This window comes from Geotrypetes seraphini, chromosome 7 (genome assembly GCF_902459505.1).
Source record: "Geotrypetes seraphini chromosome 7, aGeoSer1.1, whole genome shotgun sequence".
Taxonomy (NCBI): domain Eukaryota; kingdom Metazoa; phylum Chordata; class Amphibia; order Gymnophiona; family Dermophiidae; genus Geotrypetes; species Geotrypetes seraphini.
Window position 1 is genome coordinate 38765223 of NC_047090.1, and position 25367 is coordinate 38790589.

A 25367-nucleotide genomic window follows, 5' to 3' on the forward strand; every position below is an offset into this window, starting at 1 on the left:
ACATAAGGAGGCACTGTGGGCACTAAGGACATAGAAATGGGCACTGAGGGCACTAAGGACATAGGATGCACTGAGGGCACTAAGCAGGATAAAGGCACTGGGGCACTATGGACACAGGAAGGAGGCACTGGGGCCATTAAGGACACAGTACACTGGCACTGGGGCACTAAGGACATGGGAAGAAGGCACTGGGGGCATTATGGACACAGGAAAGAGGTAATGGGGGCACTAAGGACATAGGAAGAGGTACTAAGGACATGGGAAAGAGGTACTAAGGACATGGGAAGGAGGCACTAGGAACACTAGGGACATAGGAAGGGGCACTAAGGACATAGAAAGGAGGCACTGAGGGCACTAAGGACATAGGGAGAGACACAGACAGAAAAAATGACAGACAGGCAGCGTGCAAGGAGAAAGAGACAAAGAAAAAAAAACCCCAGACAGACAGACATCTACTCTAGCACCGTTAATGTAAGGGGCTTAAAGACTAGTTTCCAAATATTACTAATAAACAGTGCTTCACTTTATGATTACAAATGTAATGAGTTCACTACAAAACTGCATGCTCTGGCTGATAATTGCTGTTCCCAGATCATCCAAAATTTACTCTGTTTTTTATAAGATGGGAAGGTCGCCCTAGCTTCCATAATCATAAGAGCATGAAATGCTGCCCTCCAATGCCAAAATGAGGGTGGACTTTCTTCCAACCAATATCGTAAAATACATATTTGACCTATAATAAAGGATTTACAAAATAATTCCCTAACCCCTTTCTTAAAAATCCTGTCCCATTGAAGAAATAATACCATCTGGGGGAAGGAACCACAGTTGTAGAAATAATTCTAGAAATAAAGATATATTAAAAAAAACAACAAACACCCTTATTTCTCTGTCAAGTCAATGGCATTTTCTTGTAATGTTATCTTGTACTCTGAGCTGAGGAAAGGAGTACTAATTCCCAAAATCTATTATTTTATGCTAATTTTTTCTTGTCCTGGATTTCAATGCATTCATGTCATCTACAATGGCTACCACATTACCTTATTCAAGGCAAAATCACAAAATCATAAGGGGACTAATTTAAAAAGTCATGTAGAGCCAGATTTAGTAAATGGCACCCAAAGTTAAGTGCTATTCAGACCCGCGCTAAGTGGCAGTTCTATAGAGGTCACTTCGGGCTCCTTTTACTAAGGTGCGCTATGCTTTTTAGTGCATGTTAGTCTATGGATGCGTTAGCGATTAGTGCACGTTTATTTAGCGTGCACTGAACGCATGCTAAAAAGCATGGCGCACCTTAGTAAACACAAACGGGGGTCAGTGGTAAGCAGCCTTTATACACTAGCGCAGTGTCCCGCAAACTTTCTCGAGAGGCGGCACACTAAACTTAGTGGCCACGGCTCGAGGCCTCCGGAAGTCCGCGGACGTCGCCGCGATGACCTCACGCGCACGGGCCCCGAGACGCCAGAAGGGGGGCGCCAGAAGGGAAGAGGGCCGGAGAGGAGAGACGCCAGCCGCTTGTCTATAGGACGCGCCTCTCGCCACCAGAGACGTGTCCCACAGGCAGTCTTCCGGCGCCGGCGCCTCTCCTCTTCCCCAGTGTGCCGCGGCACTCCTGAAATCTCCCTGCACTCAACTTACGCCTGTTGAAACCTGGTGCACGTGGCATTTGGGTGCTTAACAGACGTTATTCTATAACACGGTGCCTAAAATTTGGGAATGCCCTGACCCACCCCTGGCCATGCACCTTCTGTAAAGATCATGCCATGCAGAGCGCTCTTTACAGAACACATATCTTGGTGTGGATCATCCTGGCACCTGACTTTGGGCACCACGCATCAAATTTCCCCCTAAAAGCATTCTAGCACAAGGCCTTTTATATTTGGGGAAATATTTTCAAATGAATGAAGTCGATAATTGTTTGCAGAACAATCCCCCTCTTTGCAGGTGCCGTTCCTCAGGATTTAGCAGCGCAGTTGTAAAATCACTTTTAGAGTGATCTGGTTTTCCAGCTCATTGCAATCCATCCATCTAAATGAGCCTTAGGTTACAGAATAACTTGGCATCTGAGCTTTAAAACTCAGGGAACTTCCTAAACTGACACTAAGCCACAGGACAGAAAGGGCTCTTTTGTGAGCAGCATAAGTCCAAATTAATGGCATACCAGAGACACAAAGGGTTTCACCAAGCCTCAGAAATTCATAGTATTTGAACAGCCTTGCCAGTTATCTAATTGTGAAGTTTTCCATACACAAAATGTTGAAAAGCAATGACTGAAATTTAACGCTTATTTCACAACGAGGTCTAGTTCGCCTTCAGATATTTTCATATGATACACACAGTTCAGTGTCCCAGTTTTCATTTCAAGAAAGTAATGTAGTCTGGGATTTAAAAAGTCTTGGACAAGTTCCTGGTGGAAAAGTCCACAGTCTGGTATTGAGACAGATATGGGGGAAAGCCACTGCTTGCTTTGAGATCGGTAGCATGGAACGTTGCTACTATGTTGGGTTCTAGAACCTTGTTACTCTTCGGGATTCTGGAATCTTGCTGCTTTTGGGGGGATTTGGGAATGTTGCTACTCTGGGTTTTCTGCCAGGTACCTGTGACCTAGATTGGCCACTGTTGGAAGCAGGATACTGGGCTAAGTAGACCATTGGTCTGACCCAGTATGGTTATTCTTATGTGAGCCAAGTATAGAACAGTCAAGCCATTGTGACATCACTGATGAACCTGGTTCTTTAGCACTGGGTGGAATGAGGCATTATAACATCATAATCTCAGCTCTGGAATGTTGCTACTCTTTGGGTTTCTGCTAGGTACTTGTGATCTGGATTGACCACTATTGGAAGTGCTGAGCTATGTGGATCATTGGTCTGACCCATTATGGCTATTCTTATTAGAGAATGACACGGGGAGCGATCCCCGCAGCGAACCGCTGCGTGGCTGCGGTTTGGCTGCGGGTTATGGTGACCTCATTAGCAAATCGCCGCAGACGCGGGTACAAATCCTTTCACCGCCCGCAAAAACGGTGAATAGATTTGTCCCCGCAGGCCAATGTCCCCCCTTCTAGGAACCGCTATTTACCTGTGTTTCACCATGCTCCTCATTTGTCAGATCAACCCTTCCTGCCAATAGAACCCGCCCCCCCCCCCCCGACGATCGCCCTCAGCCCTTCATGCCGACAGAACCAGCCCTCCCCAACGATCGCGGCAGGAGGGTACCCATCCCCTCCTGCCTACCCCAACAGCCCCCCCGACGATCGCAGCAGGAGGATATCCAACCCCTCCTGCCAGCTCCCCAACAGCCCCCCTATGATCACTGGTAGGAGGGTGCCCAACCCCTCCTGCCGGCACCCCCAACGGCCCCCTATATCGCCAATAGGAGGGTTCCCAACCCCTCCTGCCGGACCCTCCCCCAACAAACCCCGCCATCCCGAAACACCACCCTTAGTCTTACTTTCCAAGTTGGACCGGACAGCTCCTCGCTCGTCTGGCCAGCAGGCCTGCCTCCGTCCAAATGAGGCGGGCCCGCCCCTCCCCTCCCCTGCCTAACCCACAGGATCCTAGGGCCTGATTGGCCCAAGCACCTAAGGCCCCTCCTATAGCGGGAGTGGCTTTAGGTGCCTAGACCAATCAGGCCCTAGGATCCTGTGGGTTGGGCAGGGTAGGGGCGGGCCCGCCTCATTTGGACGGAGGCAAGCCTGCTGGCCATACGTGTGAGGAGCCGTCCGGTCCAACTTGGAAAGTAAGACTAAGGGGGTTCCGGGGTGGGAGGGTTCGTTGGGGGGGGGGTCCAGCAGGAGGGGTTGGGTACCCTCCTGCCGGCGATCTTAGGGGAGGCCATTGGGAGGACCGGCAGGAGGGGTTGGGTACCCTTCTGCTGCGATTGTCGGGAGGGCCGTTGGGGGGGGTCTACAGGAGGGGTTGGGTGCCCTCCTGCCGTGATCGCTGGGGGGAGGGGAGACTTGCAGCCGTAGCCGCGGTCACTATGCTAATCAGGCAGGGAGATCTTTGCCGCGATTAGGTACAGCGGCCGCGTCTACTTACCATGTAGGCTAACATTGTAAGCATTTAAAGTACATGTCGTGTTTGTTTTTGCATTGCTAGCCCCAGGGGTGGTGGAAGATTAGTGATTGAAAAACTGTATGAAAAATAACTATTTTAAATTTAGTGATCAAAATGTGTCAGTTTTGAGAATTTATATTAATTTATTTTTTCTCTGCGTGTTTTGTTTTTGTATAGTTATTAACTAATATTTAACTAAGTTTTAAAGTTTTAAAGAATGTTTCCTTTATACGTAAATAAAGAAAAGTATATAAAATCGTACCCGTTTGAGGCTTTTATGTATGCAGCGGTGACGGTGACGGGGCGGTGAATGGGGTTGCAGTGGCGGTGACGGGGCGGTGAATGGGGTGGCAGTGGCGGTGACGGGGCGGTGAAGGGAATGGCGGTGACGGGGCGGTGCAGAGGATGGTGAGACGGGGACGGGGCGGTGACGGGGACCAATTTTTTCACCGTGTCATTCTCTAATTCTTATGTTCTTACACCAGTAGTCTATACAGAAACCACAGATGTCAGCATAAAATCTACCAGCTGATTTGTAATACACAGGGGCCCTTTTACTAAGTGCGTGCTTGCCACAACTTAAAAGGGCTTACCCTGCGGCATGCTGAGGCATCCTGTGGTAACTTTGGATGCACACACTTATCCCTGCCAAAGGCTGGTGTAAATGCTTGCACCCAACAGATGGTAGTTACGCATGCATAAAAAATAAGCATCGCCTCTGCCGAGACAGACCACAGGTCCATCATGTCCAGCAGTCCGCTCCCGCGACGGCCCCCCAAGTCAATGACCTGTAAGTGATCTAATGCTCCAAAGAATTTTGTACTGTATAGTAACCCTCTAATTGTACTCCTGGATCCCCTTTTCCTTCAAGAACTCATCCAATCCCATTTTGAAGCCCAAAATCGTACTCTGCTCTACCACCTCTTCTGGAAGCGAATTCCAGGTGTCCACCACCCTCTGAGTGAAGAAGAACTTCATGGCATTTGTTCTGAATCTGTCTCCCTTCAATTTTTTTGAGTGTCCTCTAGTTTTTGTTGCCCCCGCCAGTCTGAAGAATCTGTCCCTCTCTACCTTCTCTATACCCGTCGTAATCTTGTAAGTTTCTATCATATACCCTCTAAGTCTCCACTTTTCCAGGGAAAAGAGCCCCAGCTTCTCCAGCCTCTCAGCATAAGGAAGGTTTTCTATGCCCTTTATCATTTTTGTTGCTCTTCTCTAGACCCTCTTGAGTGCCGCCATATCCTTTTTAAGGTACGGTGACCAGTATTGAACGCAGTACTCCAGATGTGGTCGCACCATTGCCCTATACAGCAGGAGGATAACCTCCTTGGTTCTGGTAGTGATACCTTTTTTGATAATGCCCAATATTCTGTTCGGTTTTTTTGAGGCCGCTGCACATTGTGCCACTGGTTTCATTGTTTTATCCACCAAAACCCCCAAGCTCTATAACGTCGCACCTAATTTCTGAGAATGTCTCTGACCTGCCCTCCCCCCCCCCTTTAGAGCTGCACACTGCCAATTAAGCGATGGCCATCACCTTATTTGCTCATTAGTCCTTACAGACTGCCTCAGCAGGATCCAAACAATACCACGGGAGTGTATGGGAGAAGTGCTATCTGGCAGAAGCAATATTCAGATTGCTACCTGGCAGTACTTGAGGGAGTTCAGAGAAGAGCGACTAAGCTGATAAAAGGTATGGAAAACTTTTCATACGCTGACAAGTTGGAAATGCTGGGGCTATTCTCCCTGGAAAAGCGGAGACTTAGAGGAGACATGATAGAAACCTTCAAAATCCTGAAGGGCATAGAGAAGGTAGACAGGGACAGATTCTTCAGACTGTGGGGAACCACAAGTACAAGGGGGCACTCGGAGAAATTGAAAGGGGATAGGTTTAGAACAAACGCTAGGAAGTTCTTTTTTACCCAGAGGGTGGTGGACACATGGAACGCGCTTCCGGAGGTTGTGATAGGCCAGAGCACGCTACAGGGGTTCAAGGAAGGTTTAGATAGGTTCCTAAAGGATAAGGGGATTGAGGGGTACAGATAGAAGTAGAGGTAGGTTATAGGAATAGTCAGGGACCACTTCACAGGTCATAGGCCTGATGGGCCGCCGCGGGAGCGGACCGCTTGGTGCGATGGACCTCTGGTCTGACCCAGTGGAGGCAACTTCTTATGTTCTTACCTGCAATCCAGATAAACTTAGGACAGCAAATACTGTAAGTTACACATGTCCCTGCTGCACACCAATCCCAAAAAACATGCTAGCATTCTATAAGGGAATGGGGACTTGTAAACTGCCTTTTTGTGGTGGTGGGGCACTGGAGGACTATGTGCTCCTTTTACTAAGGTGCGTTAGGACATTAGCACACGGAGTAGCGCACGGTACAATGCCCTGCGCGCTAGACACCAACACCTCCATAGAGCTTGCATTAGTATTTTTGTCTATTGCACAGTTTTGCATGCGCTAATCTTCAGCGCGCGCTAAAAACGCTAGCGCACCTTAGTAAAAGGAGCCCTAAGTAACTTGCCTAGGTCACAAGAAGCAGCAGTGGGATTTGATCTCACAAACTCTGTGTGTCAAGGCAGCAGCTCAGCCAGTGAGCCACACCTTCAGTCTGGCAATTCTTATGTTAGCTGAGTATAGGACAATCAAGCCATTGTGACATCACCGTTGAGGTTGGCTCTTAGGAATTGGTGGAATGAGGCATTATGACATCACAATCTGAGCTCTAGAATGTTGATACTTAGGATTTTAAAGTGTTTGAGGCTTGTGCTGATGAGGGCAGAGCTTGCAGGAATGGGGTAGGGTATAGGAAAAGAACTCACCGGGATGGGACGGGAAAATGAGTTCCCATGGGGACGGGGAAAAATTTGTCCCCCATGTCATTCTCTACTTGGGAGAACAGTGCAGCTCTCCCTCCAGATTCGCAATTTCCCTACTCGCGAATTTGATTATTTGCAATTTTTTTTTTCTTCTTCTTTTTTTCTTCTTTTTGCAGGCTGCCCGAATCTCCCCAGACCTTACCTGGTGATCTAGCAGTGACGCGGGGCAGGATCGATCATCCTACGCTACTACCCCTTGCAGAGCCATCATCAAAATAGCTGCCATGAGTTCCTGTTGTAGTCTTGAGGGCAGGGACAGGAGCATAGCAAGATTGCTTCTATCCCGCATCACCGCTAGACCACCAGGTAAGGTCCGGGGATGCAGGAGGGAGGCAGAGGTGGGTCAAAGCCGGCCCCTGGAGAAGAGGAGGCTTAGAGGAGACATGATAGAAACCTTCAAAATCCTGAAGGGCATAGAGAAGGTAGACAGGAACAGATTCTTCAGATTGTGGGTAACCACAAATACTAGGGGTCACTCGGCGAAATTGAAAGGGGACAGGTTTAGAACAAATGCTAGGAAGTTCTTTTTTACCCAGAGGGTGGTGGACACATGGAACGTGCTTCCGGAGGTTGTGATAAGCCAGAGCACAGTACAGGGGTTCAAGGAAGGTTTGGATAGATTCCTAAAGGATAAGGGGATTGAGGGGTACAGATAAAAGCAGAGGTAGGTTATAGAGATGGTAAAGAAACCACTTTAGAGGTCATAGACCTGATGGGCCGCCGCGAGAGCAGACCGCTGGGCGCAATGGACCTCTGGTCTGACCCAGCGGAGGCAACTCTTATGTTCTTATAAGCAGAGCTGGTACTGTGACATCATAATGCCTAATTCCACTAATGCCTAAGAGCCAACCTCATCAGTGACATCACAATGGCTTAATTGTCCTTTTATTTGACTCACGTTCTCTGGATTTCCCCAGACATGTCCTCTTTTAGAGGATATATCCGGTTGTCCGGAAAGCTTTTCAAAACCCGGCACTTTGTCTAAGTTTTGAAAAGCTGGTGTGATCTGGGTTGGGGCTGGCGTGTATCTGCGCCGGCCCGAAGAGAAGAGATTTGTGGGGAGCTGGGTTGGGGGGGGGAGTGTGTTGGGGCAGGGGGGGGGCAGTCCCAGTGGCGTAATGGGGTGGGACCACAAATCCTCTCTTACCAGATGGAAAATCTGGTAATCTTAGCCACAATGGATGCAACTGTGGATATGTAAAATCATGCATTGGGAACATGCGAACAACAAGAATGAACCGCATGTGGCGCAGTGGTTGGATCTACAGCCTCAGCACCCTGGGGTTGTGGGTTCATACCCCGCGCTGCTCCTTGTGACCCTGGGCAAGTCACTCAGTCCTCCGTAGCCCCAGATACGTTAGATAGATTGTGAGCCCACCCGGACAGATAGGGAAAAATGCTTGAGTACCTGATTGTAAAAACCGCTTAGATAACCTTGATAGGCGGTATATAAAATCCTAATAAACTTGAAACTTGAAACTACTAACTTTGGCATAAGCAGTCAAGTATTAAGCTAACCCATCATGTACTCTGGGTGTTTCTGGATTGGCTAGAACAAATATTTTAAAGGGTGTTGTTTTTCTTACCCGCAGAGGTCATTCATGCAGCTGGAAATGTAGGAATAGGGATCTATACTCTCATGGCAGCTGATAAAAGGAAACTGCAAGATGATTTGACATTTAGATAATATGACCTGCAGTGAATAAAAGAAAGGTATGCTTCAGCTGGGATTTCTCTTCTTTTTTGTCTTTCTTGGATAATAAAGACAAGACGTTATACCCTGCTATCAAAACACAGATACAAAGTGCAGATTTGTTTTCATGTAATACCAAATCAGAATACAATATGCACATGTAGGTCAATATTAAGCCACTTTACTGAGGATTTGGCAGTAAATGCCATTCAATAAAGGGAGCACGCCTTATATAGAGTTACCCCCAAGCCCGCCCAGTTCCGCCTGGCCTCGTTCTGCCCAAGTCACGCCCTGTTCTGCCCACAGCCCCGCCCCCTCAACCTGTCCATTGGTCGGGAGGGCACCTGCGCTTGCACTGATGGGACGTGATGACCGCATGCGCGTGAAGTCACCGCGTTGCATCCGCACACGCCCAGACGCCGTCCCGGCACCGCTGGACTAAGTGCCGGGTTTTGAAAAGCCATCCGGACCCCTGGACGTGTCCTCGAAAAGGAGGACATGTCCGGGGGAAATCCGGACGTCTGGTAGCCCTAGCCTCCTATGGAAAAGCGCTTAGATGCGGGATTCCACACTTTACTTTCGGGCGCTGGACTCAACACCCGCTGAAACCAAGTGTAATGTTGGCACGCTTAGGCCAAATTCTGTAATTCCGTGTGCAACTTTTTGGAATGCGCTCAACGGACCCCGTTTTCAGATATGTGCTAGAAATGTTTGGTGCCAATCCTTATAGGATACCATACAGCCAGACACGTGTGCAGCTTCTAATCAAAGCCAACCAGCTGCAATAATTGCAATTTTGAACACAATATATAGCGTCCAGGGGGCAGCTATAACTGAGCACCCAAAGGCTGCTCAATGGGAGGTAAGGTTCCATTATAGAAAACCAGTATAACCCAGTATCAGTACACCTAACATTTAGGCGCCAGTTACAGTAGATAGAGACCTGGTAGAAATGAGATTTCCTAAATGCAAGAGGGTAACACATACCCCCAGATTCTAAATATGGCACCCAGATATGACCGCCTAAATTTGGGCACGATCTTAAGATGAACGTGCAACTTAATTGGCTAAGGAGCTGTTAACCATCAGTAATTGGATGCTAACAACCAATGACCGACATTAATTGGCACCAATTAGGATCTTCATACGCATCTGGCTGCTTGCTGTTCCATAATGCTGAGCACCTAAATCCCTTAGACCCAGATTCTCGAACCGGCACCTATTGCATGTCAGTCAGGCAGCGGCGCCAGTTTCGGAATCACACCGATGTGAAAGATGGGCATCAGATTTTCCAGGCCTACATTTCCGGCTCTTATTTTTGTGTAAATTGGGCCTACGTAGGCGCTTTAGGCCGCCCTAATGCTACGTCCTGTGTTGGCCATGCCTACTGTGGTGTTTGGAGGCCTACAGCACCTACATAGGCACAATTCTGGTGCCAATTTTCTAGGCGCTGGTATGCACCCGAAATCTCAGTTTGAAACACCGTTTGGACAGCGTTTTTAATGTAGATATGGGCGCCTACCAGTGCCTAGAACATTGGTGCAGGTTCGAGAATCCAGGCCATAGTGCATAATCCAAAAAAGGGGTGTGTGGTCAAGGAAGGGCCATTGGTGTGTCAGAGTGTTCCCAAAACTTTGACGCAATGTTATAGAATAATGGGTCTCTGCACCCAACTTGAGATTTGCACCAGATTTCAGCAGGTCTAAGTCTGGCACCCAGAGCTGGGCATGGGGACCAGCGCTTTGTGATATTCTATAAAGGACGTGCATATAATGGGTGCATAACCATAAGCACCTACTGTATAGAATTTCCTTTCTATTTTCATATAATTGAGGGGCATATTGCTATTATCTGCATAGATAAGTAAGCACACATTTGTTCAGCCCTAACTCTGCTTCATCCAGGGCCAGCTCACCCTATGGACCAGGTGATGCCCTGGTCCAAGGCGCCGGTGATATAGGGCGCCAAAATCCTAGTCTGGCATCTCCCCTTTCCTCCCTTCTGCAAGTGAGAAGGGAGCGATGCTGAATTGGGATTCAGGATTTTGATGCCCTTTATCACCAGCATTGGAGAGAAGGGGAGGGAGACTTGAGATAGAGAGGGTGCTACTGGATCATGACTGGGAAGGGGGGCACAGATGCAAAAGTTGGCTCAGGGTGCCAGAGCCGTTGAGCCGGCCCTGGCTCCATCACTACTTGCATAGTGCCAAAGTAGTTATTATAACGAATAACCTTGTAATAACCTAGTTATTTTAACAAATAATTCTGGTATTCAAATCTGTCCGGGATCTATTGCCCAAGGTGATTGCTTCTCTACTGCAGACTTATGTGCCTTCTCGTTCTTTGAGATCAGAAGACAGAGCTTTTTTTTTTTTGGCTGTTCCCACTCTTCGTTCTGTCAACAAAGTTGCAAATCGATCACATAAGTTCCAAGTAGCTGGACCTGTACTATGGAACTCAGTTCCAGATTCTATACGTCTGATCTCTGATTTTTTGGGCATTTCAGAAAACTTTGACAGCCTATTTTTTTCGACTTGCCTTTTCAAATTTGGCTACTTTGCAATCTCGTAATTGCTTGGCTTTTTATTTTAAGGCATAAGTGTGAGTTTGTTTATTTCTCACCCGCCCTTATCCAGGGTGAATTACATATTAACATACAAAATAAAAGATTTACATTTATCGTACAAAACACTTCAGAGACATACTATAACAAATTACATACTTACATATCAAATCAAATTACATATAAACATACACATCATATCAACGACAAATTTCATTTAAGGCCAAAACTGGCCAAACCCACACATACATCAAAATATAAAATTCCATAAGTCATACAAGATGCCTCAATAACAGACATCATTAAACCAAATAAAACAAACCAGACCACTGAACACCTCCATGACCAACACTCAAGAGTCATCACTCCTTCACCCTCAACCAAACTCAGACCCTATATTTCATTTCACAGAATAGTTGTTTGCTGTTATTTTAATAATCTGCTATGTTCTGTTTAATTATGTATGTATCGTTGTTATCCGCATGGATGGTTGATATGCGGGCTACAAGTGTTTTACATAAATAAGTTAAATAAACGACAAAATCAACCTACCTCATGGGACAGTTCTTGATTTAAGCACGGACTAGGGAAATCCACAGCGGTGGCGACGCATCGTAATTCATCTGGAGTTTCTATAGACCAGCTGTTTGCAAATGCAGCAATGTCTTCACTGTGCTTGTCTGCTTCATAAAAAAAAAAACAACACACATGCATATATTCCACAATCTGAGTAGATACAAATCACCAATAAACACCATACTCAGAATTCCAGTATTTCTCTACCAATTCAAAAGAAAAGTTCATAAACCATTATTAAAATGGACTTTAAAAAAAAAAAAATCCACTGCTCATTTAGTAACATAGTACATGATGGCAGATAACGACCCGAACGGTCCATCCAGTCTGCCCATAAGTTATACCCATTAAAAAATACACGATTAGATTAACTTGTCTCTTCTTTGATATTTCTAGGCCATAGACACTAAAGTCTGGCATTGTCCTAGGTTCCAAGTGCTGAACTTGCCGCCTAGTCAAGCCACTGTGACATCACTGATGAGTTTGGCTCTTAAGCATTGGTGGAATGAGGCATTATGACATCACAATCTCAGCTCTGGAATGTTGCTACTCTTTGGGTTTCTGCCAGGTAACATAGTAAATGGCGTCAAAGACCCGAATGGTCCATCCAGTCTGCCTATAAGTTATACCCATTAAAACATACACAATTAGATTAACATGTCTCTTCTTTGATATTTCTGGGCCGTAGACTGTAAAGTCTGGCATTGTCCTAGGTTCCAAGTGCTAAAGTTGCCATCCAAGCTCACTCCAGCCTGTCCAACCATCCCATTGTTTGCAGGATATCTACCGTAAAGTCTGGCCAGTAACATCCTCCTGTTCCATATTAGTGGAGTTCACATTGATGTCCTCCCCAGCCCATCCTACACCGAATCACCATATATGGAGCCGAGACCATGCAGGACTGTCCAATACCGACATGTAAGGATAATATCAGTTGTACTCTTTTGGGATCTTGCCAGATACATGTGACCTGGATTGGCCACTTTTGGAAACAGGATACTGGGCTTGATGAACCATCGGTCCGTCCCAGTATGGCAATACTTATGTAAACTGCTACAACTTCAAGTTTATCAAAGTCCTGAGAGAAGAGACATTTGATAGACAGTGAATTTGAATTCAGACAACGTCTCTGTCTCCACCACCGGAGTAATCTAAGGAAATACTTTTTTACAGAAAGGGTGGTAGATGCATGGAACAGTCTCCCAGAAGAGGTGGTGGAGACAGAGACTATGTTTGAATTCAAAGGGGCCTGGGATAGGCACGTGGGATCTTTCGGAGAGAGAAAGAGATAACGGTTACTGTGGATGGACAGACTAGATGGGCCATTTGGCCTTCATCTGCCATCATGTTTCTATGTTTCTAATTTACACCCAAGACTGCCAATGGCTGTGCCTTAAAGATCCAGAGGAGGTAGCCAGCTTTATCCCGTCACACTTAACTTACTGTGCTGCGCTATCAGGTCATCAGATCTGTCGCCATTAAAGTTTCCACACAAGCCACAGGGCTTCCCTTTAAACTCCTCTGTTAGTTTAATATAAACGCCAGAGTTTCCATCCCAAGCAAGGGAAAAGCCAAAGGTAGTCTTTACCAGAATGTAATCAGCCAGTCGCTCAATAAAAACGTTTCCTATTGTCTGAGGCAAGATTAGCCTTGAGTAAGGAAACAGAAGAAAAAAAAAAAAAATCAACAAACCAGTTTTATTTACAAGCATCAAATAAAGAGGAACATTTAGAATTCATTGTTTTCTCTCTGTAGGGAGAAGACTCGAGGCACTTGGCAAAAGTTATGAGTCTTTTCCTTCCGAATTTGCATTTTTCCACTCTATTCAGTACAAATTGGTGTCAAACTAAAACATTTGTACTACACTTCTCCCTCCGTATTCGCGGTTTCTGCACTCGCAATTTTGATTATTCATGGTTTTTAGCTTGCTGGCTCCTCCCCTCCACCTTCCCACCCCCCCCCCCCCCAAATCACATCATCATCCATCAGTGCAGATAAAAATTTTGACGTGTGTTTTCAAGTGCCGATTCCCAGCGTGCACAGAGAAAAATTGCTGATTCCCAGCACTTTCTTCACCATGTTTTGCCTCTCCTTCAGGATCAGGCCAGGTCTCCCATCATGTTACTCGTGGTTTCACCATATTCATGATGGTTTTTAATAGAAAACCCCAAACATATGAAAAAGTTACTCGCGGTTTTTCTGTACTCACGGGTCTGTTAATCCCCTATCACCGCGAATATGGAGGGAGAAGTGTAGTCAGCATTGTTTTAAGCCTTTTGTGCTCATGATCTGCAAGATTCTGTATAAAAGTCACCCAAAGAAGGGCCTGTAATTTCGGGCAGGGATCTCAAGTCACCTGCACAAGAAATTTGCATATCAGAACAACTGTGGAGGTAAAAATTAATCTTGACTTGAAGAACCTGATATTTAAAATTATCCCTAGCTCACTACACTTAGGAATATAAGGTTGCATTTTTTTTTAATGGTTGTTCTTTTAATTTAGAAATTAGGGTTAGCAGCTTGCTTGGCAATTTTAGTTTAGTTCAAACTTTATTAAGCTCTTCATATCATACAATGGTGCAAAGTGACATATAAATCTTTAACAGTGGTATAACCAGCACCAATTATATCATGAGAAAAATGCGCACAGTATACAATACTTTATCAACCCCTCTCTCCCATCCCATCCCCACCATCCCACCCCAGAAAAGAAACCCTCTTTGTCTGGCAGGTCATCTATCCTTACACATATTGTTTAACCAAGTCCTCTAAAGGGCCCCACACATCAACAAAGGAAGCCATATTCCCCGATCTTCCTGCTAAATTAGGCACGTTTCCCACCAAGAAAATTCAAGAGAGTGGCACACTTCCAATTTTTAACTATCAACTGTAGTGCCACTCCAGTCAATATTAGAAACAATTTATCTTCGTTAACTGGTAATAAGTTTTCAGAAGAAGCACGTGCTCCCACTATCACCATGTCATATGAAAAGGGTATACGAGCTTCCAATATACATTGAATTTTACTCCGTATTTCTTGCCAGAGGACAATGAAACAAGATGATCCAAGGTTCCAACATCCATTGCTGTAAGATAACATAACAATAATGGTGTTTTAATTGTACTGCTTAATACGCATTCTTACTAAATTACGATTCTATATTTACTTATAGTTTTTGCTTTAGGGGCTGAAGACCCCACAACCCTATAAGGGTTATAGGCGACTGCCTAGAAAAAGGCTTTGTGTTATATATTTTTGGGGTTCTCTGTGTGGTGCTGTGTGCTGCTTGACCTTAGAATATATATTTTTAACCAAAATGGGATTTTTAAAGGAAGATTCTTACACCCCCCCCCCCTATATGTATTCCATTTTTAGGTGGATTATTTGTCCAATTGACACTTTTCAATTCTGCCCTGAAGCAGACACCATGTGCCGAAACATGTCGAGCGGATGGACCCGTAGTCAAGTGTTTTCGACTTGTTGTTTCCACTTGTTATCAGGTCGTTTTCTATGCTTTTCAAGGATTTCAAATAAACAGCTACTGGCTCTACATTGCTAAACTGTGTATGCAGCATATTTGGACTGCAGAATCTGAACCACTTGTTGATTTGTGAGTTAGCAACCACTGACCGCATGCCTCCCTTTATCACTTCATGGCCAGAAATAATTATCTCCTCCTGAGTGGAAAAGAAAAGGCTGATCGACCGCCGGCAGGAATACACAGAGCCAGAACATTGACGACTGTTGTGAACCTAGATAAAAATATATAACTTCATTGGTTTTGTACTTTAAACATGTCTAAGGCTGTGTCTGATAGGAATTTTTAATTTTACAAGCAAGGAAAGAATTATAGAGCATTTCTCATGACACGATAAATATGCTTCAGTACTCAGAATGACAAGAAAAACAGTAAAGGTGACCTATGATGCTCAGTACTCAGAGTGGTCACAAGGTGTCAGTGTCATCCATAACATTAATAGACTATAGCCATCTTTTGAACAGTCATAGTACTGCAGCCAAAAAAGTATAATTTATCCTGAAAATTTAGGCAGAGTGGTCTGCACCTAAATTTTACTTGTGAATTTAAAAAGGGGTTGAGGAAACTGGTGGGTCATGGGCAAATAGGGGGCATTATTTTAAGTTACATGCGCAATTATAGAGTAGAGGCATAACTTTTGGCCATAACTTTTGGCACAGGCATTTTCATCACATTTTCCTTGGTGCAAACGGCCTCGCCTAAATTTTGTCGCAGTTTCTGGGCGTAAGTGCTATTCTGTAAACTGCGCTTAACTTTAAGCACAGCTTATAGAATATCACTTTTTTGGGTGCAGATCTTTTGGGTAACCTTCTATAGAATTTAGGCCAAAATGCATTTCAATCAGCAAACAAACAGGTATTTTGCTCTTACCCAGACAGTGTACTGAGGCACCTGAGAGCTACAGTCCTTCGCAAAAATGTAGGAACAAGTTCCAGGAAAGTAATAGTAGATGCCATCAAAGGTTTCAAAGTGGTACTGACCCCAACTTTTGCAAATTCCATCTCTGTCCTTACCAGTGTTAGGTACTAAGGGATATAAGAAACACACCGAATAATCACAGCGATTCCATCACTGCGTAACGATAATCAAGAATAATTGGACTTTTATTTATTTTACAAAGGTGGTGGGGGAGAGTTATCAACAGGGCAGGATTAACCAATAGGCCAAGTAGGCACGTGCCTAGGGCCCGAAATGGTCAGGGGGGCCCGATGAAGGAGGGCATCAACACTGTTTTTTTCAAACGGCGATGAGCCCCTCCAGCATCGATTGGCAACGCAGGTTCCCCCCCCCCCCCCCACGATTGGCAATGCAGCACCCCCCATCGATGGAAAGTAAGACAAGCAAGCAACGCGGGTAAGAAAGGCAACGGGAACTATAATTGTGCAAGCGGTGCTGCTTGCCCAAAGCTTCCCTCTGACGTAGCTTCCTGTTTCCGCCTGGGCGCATGGTGGGGTGGGGTGGGGCAGGGGGGCCCAGTGTACTTGTGTGCCTAGGGGCCCTCGACAAATTAATCCTGCCCTGGTTATCAATGTAGGCTACCATTAAGACATGTTATTTTACGGTCATTAGTAACTACATAGGTCATTCCATAACTTCAGACCTGTGCTTCAATAGCACATACAGTGATAAAATAACACATCTTAACAGTGGCCTATGTTGATAACTTCTCCCCTTAGTGTGAAAGTTTCAGTCTTTGGTAACCCTTAGGTGCAGGGCCGCTTAAGCTCACCTAAGGCTACTTCCGGTTGAAATGCCCAGCCTTAGTCGAGCTTAAACGTCCTTTCGCATCTCCCTGCACCCATGACAGACACCTACAATGTAGGCAACCTGCTTCGGGGGTGTTTTTTGGTTTGTTTGTTTTTTTTAAGAAAAACATGCATCCAAATTGGCTGGTTAGACAGTGGTAGGACGCCCATCGCCACCTACAGTCGGGACGCCATTTATAGAATTTGGCCCTTTGGGCCCATTCTTTATAGTGCACCTTAGCACCCCTATAATGTAGGCGTGCAGGCGCACAGTTGTCAATCAACCGCTAGTCGTACTTAGTAGAATCGTGTCTACAGTTTTATATAGGCGCGTGAAATGTAGGCCAGCATTTGGCAGGCCTACATTTCAGACGCCTATCTCACATATCCAGAAGTGCATAGCGATGCTTAGGCGCGCGTAAGGGAGCTTCCAGCGCAAACCACGCTTCTGCCTGCCTTAAACATGTTTAGGCATTGCTATGCGCCTTCGTATGCTGAAGGTAGGCACACGGTAGGTGCGTTTACAGTGCACTTAATTGCTTAACATGTTCTGCAATTGGCTAGTTAGGTGGCCGTGGCACACCCATCGCTGCCTAACATTTGCGTGCACTGTAGAGAATCAGGCCCTTTAAATATACAAAGGTATTTGGGCAAATAACAGGAAATTACAATTACTAGGGAAGTATCCACAAACTATTGTACAACCAAATTTACTTCCCAATAACTTTATAGAACTTTATTGGGCTTTAAACAGTGCTGACAGAAACTTCAGATAAGTGCTTTTTGAATTTATGCACTATCATATTAAATGGTCAATTTTCTCAGAATATTTCTAAGATTTTAATTAAAAAAATATATTAGAAACAAAACAAAAACGATTCACAAAAAGAAAAAGATAAAAAATAAAAGTGATAAAAAATGATTTAGTGCTGCTAGCACATGCCAGTTGCCAGTGATTGAGATCCCGACTGAAGAAGAGCATAAATATCTTGCTTGATGACTCGGTCTCTGAGGCACGGCATTACAAATAGCTAATTTGTTGAATTAACATTTTGTGCTTTCTATAAAGTTATTGGGAAGTAAATTTGGTTGCAAATAACAGGAACCCTTTTGCTTTTACAGACTTACCAATTTGGCATCTGTTTCCATTGGCCTGAATTGCCTCGCAGTCGCATCTTCCAGCCTCCGCACACACAGCTCCATTAAGGCAGGTCCGATGGCATGAGGCTGAAAAGCCAAACCAGCAACTCGTTACAATGGTAGGGAGAACGAGAGGGCACTCTCTAAAATTGAAAGGGGATAGAATTCCGTACGAACGTAAGGAAGTTCTTCTTCACCCAGAGAGTGGTGAAAAACTGGAAAGCTCTTCCTGAGGCTGTTATAGGGGAAAACACCCTCCAGGGATTCAAGACACTTAGACAAGTTCCTGGTGAACAAGAGCGTACACAGGTAGGGCTAGTCTCAGTTAGGGCGCCAGTCTTTGATCAGAGGGCCGCCGCGTGAGCGGATTGCTAGGCACGATGGACCACTGGTCTGACCCAGCAGCGGCAATTCTTATGTTCTTATTAAGCGAGGGACTTCAAAAGAGTTGGCTTCATAAAAAACTATTTTTTTGTAAACACCATCTGCTCCTCTAGATCATTCGCACACTTTTTCAGGACCGAGAGTTTTGGTTTTCAAACTGCTCCGACGCTCATAGGAATTTCTCAAGGGAGTGACGTAGCTAAAAATAGATGCAGCATCATTTATTGAACCCTTGAGAAAGCCTATATAAAGGGCGAAAGGGGTCCCGTCGGGCTTTGGATCATTTGCATCTATTTAAGATAAGATAGTCAGTTTCTTTGCTGGGTGAATTACGATTTATATAAAATATAAGAAGAACAATCCACTATTGGAAGCATTTTAAAGAAAGGCATAATAAAGAATTAATTTTACAATTATAGAAGGAGGGGGAGGTTTTAGGATCATTGATTGAAACTTGGAACTTGTAAGTCTTGGCCTTGAGATCCATTTACTTATGTCCAAACCAGTTTCTGAGATCCTCAACCTCCCTGTATTAACACTCTTTGCCTCAGTCTATGAGATTGCATTTTTCCTTTGGATAGTCCTCATCAGGCCCAATCTGTAAGTATTCCAAGATAAGGGAACCAAAGGTCATAAGATATCAAACAAGACCAATAGAGAATTGATGTTCTGTTTTGGCACTCGGTCCAGGAACAAGAGATCATGTCGACTTAATATCATAACAAATATTTAGGGGTCCTATTACAAAGGCGAGCTAGCCGATTTAGCACGCGCTAAATGCTAACACGTCCATTAGATTCTATGGACGCGTTGGTGTTTAGTACGTGCTAAATCGGCTAGCATGCCTTAGTAAAAGAGGGTACTTAGTTAGATAGGTTTTATAGCCCGTCCTCCTCAAGAGTCATGAATGGGTTACAAGGATACGTACACAGTAGTCTTCAGGATCAATAACATACGGAAGGTTATATACATGGCTGTCTTGGTGGCGAAAAAGCTTCTGTTACAACATTGGGTGTCTGACACGGTAGCCACTTTTCCTCAGTGGCTTACTCGATTGGCTGAGGTGGGCCGATATGAAATACAGCGGACTCCTAAGTCGGGGCCGCTCACACACCGGTGTTATACGAGCCCTCTGGCAGAAGATCCTGCTCTTGTGTCCTGGGAACACCGCTGCTATAGATCCCGATCACTGACCCCTTTTAGGGGCCTTCGACGCTTAACACATGGTAGATATATGGTTGCGTGGGGGGGAGGTTATGAGTAGACGGATGCATGGTGAGAGTATGTTGAGATTTGAGGAGGGTTGGCTGTGGATATTTCTGAATGTGCTTGGTTGGGGGTTCGATATTACTTAAAAATGTCTATTGTGACGGGGATATGACCAGGAGTTTAATGGTCTCTTTTTAGTATTGCTGGTTTGCTTTCCGCTCATTGTGTTAACCTGCCGTTTGGCACTGTTGCCATTTGTATTACTTCAGATTGTATGTTACCTGTTGCAATTGCTAATAAACACAATTAGGGGGAAAAAAGGATCAATAACTTACATGCTATGAGGAAACTAAGAGCACACATGCTATAGTGAATCTACATGCTACAGGATCAATAACGAGCTACAGGAACAGTACACGCGTGTTACAGAAATTTTAGACAATTTTTTTTGCTTTTTATACGACACAAATGCTATGGGGGGATTGAGAAAAACTAACGGCCTCTTTTACAAAGCCGCACTAGCGGCCCCAAGGCCCGTAGAGATTTAAAGGGCTTTGGGGCTGTTGCCGCGCGGCTTTGTAAAAGAAGCCGTAAGAGAATACAAACTATATAGAGTTTTTTTAATTAATTTTTGATTTAATGATGTGAGCAAGCCATTTTGAGGATTGCAGCCAATTTGTAAAACACCATTACTGGATTTATTATTTTACCTTCAAAAGATCTTATTCTCTATTTCTACACCAGCCAAATGGAAAAATTGGACTTTTGGTTTTTTTAACCAATTTTTGTATATTTTTATACCACTTTCCTAACGTAAAATGCTAAAGTGAGGGTTTTTTTTAGATGACTTACACATTCAGGTCCTCTTTTACTAAGGTGTGCTAATCGATTTACATCAAGTACAACAATATTGAAATTAACAATATTGATAATTTACAATTAATCTTTATCAAATTAAATCTATCCCCCTCCCTCCCTACATTTTACATTTCATAAAATCATTGTCCACACTAATAAAATCCCCCTCCCCCGCCCTATTTTTCATTTATGCTATAACAGGGAAGAAAAATAGGTGTCAGGTCAAAAGCACGTCGGGGACAAAAGACGCGTGCAGACAATTGAGCGCAGCGGCGGAGGCGCGCACCGCAGAAAATTACTGTTTTTTAGAGGCTCCGATGGGGGGTGTGGGGGGAACCCCCCCCCCCCACTTTACTTAATAGAGATCGCGCCATGTTGTGGGGGGCTTTGGGGGGTTGTAACCCCCCACATTTTACTGAAACTTCACTTTTTTCCCTGTTTTTAGGGAAAAAAGTTAAGTTTACAGTAAAATGTGGAGGGTTACAACCACCCCCATACCCCCCATAACGCCGGCGCCATCTCTATTAAGTAAACTGAGGGGGGGGCCCCTGCCCAACAAAAAACCCCCGTCGGTGAACGGACACGTATCAGAACTTTAGTAAGTGTCACTTAGGCATATGTTGTTTTAAAGATGCAAAGGGAGGCCCTGTTTATCTTTTCCCTTCTTTGAAGATGGTACAAGGACATCTATGTTTATCTTTCCTTTCTTTGACATGAATGTTTTAACAGAGATAAGTGAAGTGAATTCAATTGTTTTGTTAAGGCCGTATTTACAGACAGATTTTAGATTAGGGGGCTCTGCTGGTTAAGGCTTTTTCTGACCCTCTGTGGACTTCAATCTCTAGGCTAGGAAAAATGCTGATGTGTTTAAAGTTTCATGTGACTTTCCATATATGGTTTTGTATTTACGTCACTGCCGTCACATGCTGACAAACCTGATTCGTATAAAAGATGTGAAACTCATAATAAAAGACGGACATATTGTGGAAGACGATTTCTGGTCTTTAAGATGTGGTCCCCAGGTACCTGACTTACATATGACAGAGACAGAGAAAGTATGGGGCAGGAATTGGACCAGAATCCTTTTCAGTTGGGGCTTGTCCGCGATGGGCAGATGATATCACCGGTATTTTGTGAGTATTTCTGAATTTTTTCTGTTCATTTAGATACTCACTGGTAGTGGTGACCTGGAACCCACCCTTTATTTTAAGTATCAAGCTTTGTGGTTCTATTATGGAGTTTTTTGGGAAAAATCTCGGGGTACTTTCAGTAAGCGCCCCTCATGAATATATAAGCAACTGCCATTCTTTCGGAAAGAAAGAAATTATTTTATAGAACCCCCTGCCCCACTCTGTCATTTGTAAGGTTAAAAACTTTTATAGAGTATAAGATTTTATTGTCTCTTATTACTGTACCTCGCTTATAAGGTAAGATAAGCGAATATTTTTGCATTGTTATATTGGGTTTTTGTAATGAGTCATAAAGGCACTTACTCCTAGACAAATGAGACTTGTTACGGCTGTGTGTGTGTATGACATTTTTCCTTCAGCTCCCATCTTTCTGTGTCACCAATGTTTACTACTGAGGTAGGACATGCTGTTATGTGGAATGAATTGAAAGCGCTGTTTGAATCAGTCTAAGATCTTTCCCCTTGTAGTTTGTACACAAGCACTATTTCTTGTCTTCCTTTTGATCCTGACTAATTTTGTGCGTCTGCTTCCTTTGTGTTCTGTGCTGGATCATAAAAAAAAGAAACAAGTAAAAGAAAAAATTCAGTTTTAAAGGTTTTCTTTCTTGTGCAGAGCAAAGCTAATCTGTTCTTTGCTTTCATTATCAGGGTCTGTGCATGAATGTTTTTGTCCCTTCCCCCAGACTTCTCTGTTTGGGCTTCCACTGACCCCCTATAGTGCTTCTTTGAAGTTACTCATTCTTGGTTTTATCAAGCAGTAAGGTGAGATTCCACTGTTTGTCTCTTGACTTTTCTCCGGCATTATCAAAACCACCATCTCTTCTTATAATACGCCCATCGCTCTTGTTGTCAAAGCTGATGGCATTATTAGGGCATGTTAGAGTTTTGGTAATTCTCATTGCACTTATGTTTCTTCCACCATTCCATCGGCAGCCAATGATTTTTTTCTGTCATTTTCCTAAAGAATGTTTTATTTTTAGTCCCTTTGGTGAGGCTGCTTTCACCTTTAAGCAACAGTATACCTAGTGTGGAATGTCCTTCGGCTATTCTACAAGTCATGCACTGCCCCTCATGGTCCTATTCTTATTTTGTACAACTTTTTGTGTTCCATAATTCAGGAGACCTGTCCGATTGATAGTTTGCATCTTTTATAATGGTTGTCTGTGTGTGGTCACAAGGTGTCACGAAATAAACTGCACTGGTGTACGTCTGAAGTGAAATACCCTGGGTTTTGTCCTGTCTCATGGTCAGAGGAAAATCTGCACTTTCTGCATTGCTGCTGTTCTGGGTCTGCCCCGCCCAGCTACCAAGAAAGACATGTTTACTTTTCTTGCTATGATTGGTCACTGCCGCCAATGGATCTCTGCTTGTTCCTTCTATGACCAGATTTGAGACAGACCCTGGTTTCTGAAATGACTGCTCTTATCAGATGGACTTATGAAATGTTGGACATTTAAGATGTGCTTTGGTTTCTAGCTCAAGTCTGGGTTTCCCTGCTTATGCCCACATGTTTTATCTCTTTGTTTGGGACTATTGTAACACCATGAAGGGAGAACATGGCGGTAAATTACGCTCTGTTGCCTTTTTTTTATAGTCACTCCTGTTCAAGAAAGCCCTGGCTGCTTGTGCTATGGTGGTAGAGATGGTTACTTCTCTGACCCTAGGTCACCTCATTACCCTTCACACTCTTCACGATGTTCAAGCTCTTCTTTTAAATGGGCTTTTGGGTCTCATGGGTGAACAGGATTCTCTTCCTCTCTTTTTTCACAGCTTCCTCTGAATTTGATGCCTGGCGTTTGGCAGGTGCCCAAAGCCGCCCTTTTGGACGGACTTTGGTGCAAAGAGGGGAAACCCTGGATACCAGCTGTTAGCTCTCCCTTATTCATTGCCCAATATCATGGTATAACTTCTTGCTAGTGATATTTTCATTCTTGACCTTTTGCTCCTTGTACAGATATATATAGCTCAATAATTACAGCTGGCACGGTTGTGAATTGAAAATAAATTGGAAAATACAATTCCTTTCTATTGTTTTAGCTGAAATTAGGATGTTGCTAATTTAAATGTTTTTTCCGGATTTATACATAGCCATCCAGATCCGTTTTGGCACAGATATTTCTAATGTTTTCCCACGGGTCCTCTTTATCACTGCAGAGATTAGAGACGCTCCAAAGAGACATTAGCTTTATGCCTTTTTCCAAATATGAGATGGTTATGATATACATTATTTGTTGTTTTGGTTTTTTTATATCAATGTGTTTATTTGCAGAGTTAAATTCAGCCCTGCACACTTGACAGATGGAGAAATAGCTCCACGTTTAAAAACTTTATGTTTTGTCTGTGTCATGTCTACTTGTTTTAGTTTAGTGGGTACCCCAGGATACATAATATTGGCCATTTCTAGAGCTCTTTTTCCACTTCTTACTAGCCTAACTGCGCAATGTTCTTTTACTTATAGCTTTTATATTCTGAATGAAGTTTAGTCAGGGGTTATATGTTTAAGAAAAAGTTTTACTTTATACAGCATTTATTTCGTGGTGTTCCCTACATATGATCCATACATTTCTGAATACATTCAGTACATCAGTATGGTCTCTCTGAGGTGCATAATAAGTTATATGCAGCACACAAAAACATATCCTTTTGGATTGTTCAATTAAGAACCTTAAGCAAGTGAGTATTGTCTCTTTTGCCATGGCTATGCTAAGTGAATGAATTGGTATTGTTGCATGTTGCCACATTCAGTACAGGCAACATGGTTTCTCTTGTTTTCTATCTCTTATTTGGATCACATTGGAGTACAGCTGCTGAATGATATTTGGAATGCTTTCCAAGCATCTCTTTTCAAGTATCTCTTTCTGTATGCACAGACATCTGGCTGCTCTCCCTTTGAGATTCTCACGGGATGACCTTTCCCCGCCCCATGGGTAGATTTTCCCTTGATACAGGAGGAATACGTCTAAAAGCTAATTGAAATATTAGGGCTTGTTCAAAGAAACGTGTCTTGCACTTATCCTTTTCTCTCCACAGATTCCTACCCATTTTTTCCAGCCTGGTGATTGTCCAGCAGCTTTCCAAGGATCGGAAGCAGACGGATTTCCCCTTTGGCCTTCCCACTACTGTGATTGCTGTGACCAGGCCCGCTGCACTCACTGAGGAGTTTCCTGTTTGGATCCACGCAAGTCGCTTGAAGAGGGTTAACCTAAACCCCCAGAAGCAAGTCTTCCCTGCGCAGATTTCACCTCTCCAGTGGAACAACCTGATTGATTTTCTATTGCAGCATTCTACCAACTTTATCATTCTCTTACTGGCACCGCTGCTGCTAGTTTTTCTCCCTGTATGGATCATTTCTAACCTGGGTCTACAGGGATGATGTAGTTCTGGGTCCACGACACTTTCTGCCCATACCCATCTGTAAATGACACTCCTTGCTGTAAACAGCCACCCCGACACCTCTTTGCGAACACGACGCTTCAAGCTGGACTACTCCCTCGCAAAGGCTTGTCCTTCAATTTGGAATCCAGTAAAG

At 44.2% G+C, this 25367-nt stretch overlaps 1 protein-coding gene across 3 annotated transcripts in view; it reads right to left on the reverse strand.

Annotated features, from left to right (window-relative positions):
• The window catches only part of OTOGL (otogelin like), a 197852-nt gene that overhangs the window by 142436 nt on the left and 30049 nt on the right, over positions 1 to 25367 (reverse strand). For 2 of the 3 annotated variants that reach the window (XM_033952625.1, XM_033952624.1), the window contains exons 5-10: positions 18187 to 18285; positions 16184 to 16338; positions 15406 to 15527; positions 13218 to 13423; positions 11751 to 11881; positions 8530 to 8636 (exon numbers count right to left, since the gene is read on the reverse strand). In XM_033952625.1, the coding sequence (XP_033808516.1) occupies positions 8530 to 8636; positions 11751 to 11881; positions 13218 to 13423; positions 15406 to 15527; positions 16184 to 16338; positions 18187 to 18285 (820 nt within the window). The remainder of the gene's footprint in view (positions 1 to 8529; positions 8637 to 11750; positions 11882 to 13217; positions 13424 to 15405; positions 15528 to 16183; positions 16339 to 18186; positions 18286 to 25367) is intronic. The other variant, XM_033952626.1, reaches the window with a different exon arrangement.